General features: G+C 30.7%; 1 protein-coding gene across 1 annotated transcript; it reads right to left on the bottom strand.

Moving 5' to 3' along the window:
• Nucleotides 1-3,699: 3,699 nt before the first annotated feature.
• On the bottom strand, nt 3,700-4,698 carry LOC111377327 (BURP domain-containing protein 16-like). Its single transcript, XM_023000406.1, has one exon. It carries the CDS (start codon nt 4,696-4,698, stop codon nt 3,700-3,702), a length of 999 nt encoding a protein of 332 aa, XP_022856174.1.
• Nucleotides 4,699-5,245: the final 547 nt, after the last annotated feature.

Below are 5,245 nucleotides of genomic sequence, written 5' to 3'. Positions count from 1 at the left end.
TTTTACATTTGATATCGGGTTGGGCCGTCTTAAATGGGTTTAAACCCAACCGGCCTGACCCAAAAAAATTTATAATGGTTTGGAACCCAAATCGAACCGTTTTTATTCCAAACCGACCTAACTTGAGGTCGGGTTGGGTTGGGTTTGAGGTTTTTGGTTTATGGGCCTAGCCCTAGCTGTTGTACCAAGCTTGGATAATCAATGTTTAAAAAAAGGTGTTATTGGATTCTTAACCATTTTTCTTTCATGAGAGGAGGCGTAAGCCTCACCATAAACCAAAGCACTACTAAAATGCAAAATGAACTCATAATAAATCATAAACAATCTTCAAAATTCATAACGAAGGATGTACTTGTACCCAAGTCTGGTACTCCCTATATAAGCCTATGCCTCATGATTTTTACCCTAATAAGAGGCGGACGGGTCATAAGCTCAAACTATTTTTCGATCTCTATCAAAATTCCACGAAATCAACGAGATTATTGGTCGATATTGTGTTATATCTCTTTATCCGAGGACACAGCACCACACTTGTTTAATTTGCAGCAAGCTGGAATGCAACTAGGCTATTGACAGAGTACAACACTTCCAAAACAAATATGATACACCTTTACAAATTTTAACATGGACGGCCATCAATATCTTTAGCGTCATATCATTTCATTTTGACATATCTACTAATGCGTGTTCCATTCAACAATAGGATTTACTCGTTAGGCATCTCTGAAGTTGAATGGTCTCAGAGGATTGTAGTACATTAAACGTGTCACTAATTTTTGGAAAGAAAAAGAAAATGAATACAAGCTCTTCTTTGAGCTGCATTATGAAGGAAAAAAATGTATTTTAGAATAGTATTTTTTAGAAAACATGTGGTTAAAAAATAAGAAAAGTTCTCAATTTATGTGTAACATTATTTTATTGAAGAATGTATGGTTGAAAATAAATTTTTAAAAAAATGGGGCTCAAAGAAGGGCTAAGTCCATTAGAACGTTTGGACAGTTATATTATAGTGTTACTATGGCCCCGTTTGATAGTATTTTTTTAAAATATATTTTTCTCTCTCTTCTTTTTTCAATCACACATTTTTTATTAAAATAATATTACATGTAAATAAAAAAATTTCCTTATTTCTCAACCACACATTTCACATCAATTTACTATTCTAAAATGTATTTTTATATAAAAATATCTATCAAACACCCCCTATATGTGCTTAGTCAGAGGCGGAGCTAATGGGGGCATTGTTGGGCTGTAGCCTAGCAATGTTCCCCAACCCATATACATTTTTAAGATAAAATTGTAGAATTGTGGCCCATATATTAGCATTAGCCTATCTCCAATTTAAATCTCAATCCAATTCCAATGTTCAATTATTTAAATTGTATTCAAAACATTGCAATATTAATTACTTTTTTCAAGACATTCATGAAATGTGAATATTTTATTGTTAAATTGGATATTCTATTTAATGCATGTTTGACTAAAATTTAATTATTAAGAAAATTTTATTATAGATAATTTGTATTGATTAGATCTAAAAGTAAATTATTTATTTTAATAGTTAGAGATATTACATATTTTTCTAAATTACGTATTCATTACTATTTCATATTTATGAAAAAAAATACTTGTTTTGACCATAAAGTAGATATTATGATCAAAATAAATAACTTACTATAGATTTGATATTGATAATAAAAAGAATATTTGTTAAAACTTATTTATTTATAAAGTAATTATATCGACTTCAAAAAGAACATTTGTTAAAACTTTCACTTATTTGGAATGACTAGTTGTCAAAGTTACTAGAAAAGTACTCACTAAGTAATTTTTTAAGTACTCATTGGTGGATATATATTTTTGCTTAATTCTAACATGATTCGGTTTGTTTATATTTTTTAAGATAAGTATCGATTTTCTATTTGGTTAAAAAAAAAAAAAAAAAAGTTATTGGAATATTTTAATGTGAGACGTCTAAACTTTTTTCATTTCATTGAGTGTCGTATACTTTTTATCGTAAATGTCACAAAAATAGTTTTCGAAACTCAATTTCTTGTGGCGTAAGCTCATTCAATTTTTTAAATTTTTTTTAATTTCAGACCATCCAATATAATTTTTTGGCTCCACCCCTGTGCATAGTATTGTACTCACAAAAACTAAAAACTTACCATCAATTTTTATCTTAAGTCTCACTTCAATCTAAATTAATGTTGTAAAAACTTATCAAATGAAATGTTTGCTTTATAACTAATTTATAATAAATAATCTAATTTAACCTAACTAATCTAATTTGTGGAGAACTTTAAGGAGTGGTTAGGAACTCTAATTTCATTTATTAACATTCATCCAATCCAACATCATTCAACCTCTTTTTCATACGTGTTAATAGTGGAATTAGCCAATTTTAGCTATTAGTCTTTCTCGAGCAAAACTAGACATATTCACATACTAGAATTTACTATATCTCTATATAAATTCATACATATGTAAAAGCAGTAATTTGTAGGAGTTAAATCAAGATTGCAAAGGCTATAATTATCTCTCACTCTCTTATAAAAACATGTCACTTATTGCACGAATTATACAAATATATCTCATTTAGTTCTCAATATCATCCTTAAACCAGTCAATTGGTGATCAAGCAAGTGAATGTTAATTCAACACAATATGCAATTACACATCAAAGTTACATGAAATCTTTTGAATTAAATAAATATTAAATCTAAGCTACATCGTTCATCGTAACAACTAATTATTTATCCATTCATAATTGTGGAATAAAAAACATTAAAGGATTAAAAAATCACCGAATTAAATACGATGACTAAAGAATAGAATCCTAACAATTGTTCTTCTTTGACATCCAATTTCCAATAATGGATCATTAATCTTCTCTTCAAAACAGATATATCTCTCAGCTAACTGTGTTCTTCAATCCTCAAACCCCAAATTGGGATGCAAATCTTGAGGGTTCAATGTATTTGAATGTATAATAATTTTGCCTAAAAATTGTATATCTAGGCTCCTTTAATTATGAATGAAAGATTCATATTTTAGACTTCAATTAAAGTCTAAAATAGACTCCCAAGTTGATCGAGAATCATAATTTAAGTCAATTTAGGATATTCCAAATTGCTGAAAATTATATTTCACCTGTTTAAACTGGTCCACGTTTCCTCGCTTTGCTCAGATTGAATCCTTATATAGTGCAATTAAAGTCTTTCAACTTTCAAACTTGATTTCTTGGTCCCCCCAACTTCTAAAATATGTCCAACTTTACTCATTTTGAAAAATTATCATTTCTTTTCATCCATTCTCGTCCAATATCGTTTTTCTCCTAAAATAATCAATAAACAAGTATGATCAAGCATGAAACATTTAATAATCACTTCCGAAGACTACTTTTAGTGACCAAGATAAGTGTAGTTCACAGACTACTGCAGGTGGAGCATCTTCATCTCGATATTTGAAGGTAAATATATAATTATATTTGAAAACATACTTCAATATATAGGATTTGAACTCTGATTTTCTCAACATTGCATAGTAGCAATGAAAAAGGTATACTTATAGATCACTTCTGCCCATCAATTTATTATATAATCTGATGATAACAAAGATGTCTTTTTTGCAAAAACCAACTGAATTCAAGCTCCTATACAATCTTAATTTACAAGCCACGTTCCAATTTCATACCGTCTAGTCAACAGCAATCCATGCAAGATCAATGTTCGATATCCAGTGACATGCCTCGCCTTCTCCAGGGGAGAATTTCAGAATCTTAAAAGCCACATGATTTGCAGGCCAAGCTGAGGTATCCATATGACATATCGCAATCACAGTGCTAACTGGGAGTCGAGTCTCGGGTTCAATCAAGTCTACAGCATAGATTTGAGTTGAAGAGGTTGAATGGCAGAAATAGGCAGCAAAGGGAAGATAAACTTCATGGCAGGCCACTACTTTCTGCCTATCAAATTTCTTGATCTTTCTTATCAGGAATTCACTTCTTCTTGTGCGTTCTGAAGCCAGCACGAGTAACTTGTTTTTGCCTAAGGCAAACTTTGCGAAACTAATCATTTCTTCAAGGGATTTTGGGCAATTCTTGATTTCTCCCTTTAGAGCTTGTGCATTGCAATAAGAAAGTGTCATTTCCATAGAATTTTTTGACAGTTCAAAGGACTTGGGAAATAGTTTTGTAATGCTTTTTCTGCTGATAGAAATTTTTGATGCTATTTCTTGAGGGAGAAATGCTCGATTTGGAATTTTTTCTTCTAAATCTGAGAGATGGAATTTATTTCCTTCTGTAAGGGTTGAGATCCTGAAGTAAGAAAATTTGTCTGCCGCATTGGAGTTGATAGGTGATGCACCATTATTACTGTACGTATTGGTTGGTTTTCGCCGAGCATCCTTTAATCCGGGTGAACAAGAGAGTTTAGCAAGTGAGCAAAAACTAGGATTTTCTGAGAAATCTTTTTTGGTTATCAGATTTTTGTAATAATCACGATCCGTTTTTGTTAACGGGGATAGTTTTTTAAAGACAGAATCTGGCATTTGGTTGTGAACATTTTCATACCAGAACTTGATCTGGTCAGACGCAATCGATGATGGTGAGTATTGAGTTGACGCAAAGGAAGTGAAACTAAGCGAAAAGGCCAAGTGAAAGAAGAGGAGAGAGGGGAGAGAATGTGAAGTAGCCATTCTTTTTTCTAGAGAGAGAAATTTTGCATATGTTAGAATATTAGAAGCCCTCATTTGGTCTCCATTATTTCAATTTATAATGGGAGAATAGTGTTTTTTTGAAAAATGAATGATTGTAAAAGATTGAAAAGTTTCGATTTGTGTGTAATATTAATTTATTGAAAATTGTGTGGTTGAAAATAGAAAAAAAATTTAATTAAATTGAAGAGTTTTAAAGGGAGCCAAACGGGTGCTAAATTGTTATAAACTTATATTTCTATTACAAAGTAGAAGATAGGGTTACAAATAACTCTCAATGGAAACTTGCGTAATTATCACATAATCAACTATTAAGGAAAATAATTTCACATATTTAAAAAAATACATAGAGATTATTTTTTACAATCTTTTGATAACTTAGGGGCAGAAATTACATATATCTTACAAAGAAGAAGCCAAATTTAATTTACACGTTTTAACTTTGATTAGTACAAATAAGTGTTGTCCAAATCTTGCATTGATTTTTAAATGGATGAATGTAGGAAAATTCGAATTCCAAGTGTTCGTT

This window comes from Olea europaea, unplaced genomic scaffold (assembly GCF_002742605.1).
Source record: "Olea europaea var. sylvestris unplaced genomic scaffold, O_europaea_v1 scaffold1639, whole genome shotgun sequence".
In the NCBI taxonomy this organism is placed as follows: Eukaryota; Viridiplantae; Streptophyta; class Magnoliopsida; order Lamiales; family Oleaceae; genus Olea; species Olea europaea.
Note: the sequence above shows the minus strand (reverse complement) of the source record. Positions and strands in the feature narration are given on the sequence as shown.

Excerpts from the sequence above, each read along its gene's own strand:
- LOC111377327 (XM_023000406.1), bottom strand. The coding sequence starts at position 4,698 with ATGGCTACTTCACATTCTCTCCCCTCTCTCCTCTTCTTTCACTTGGCC.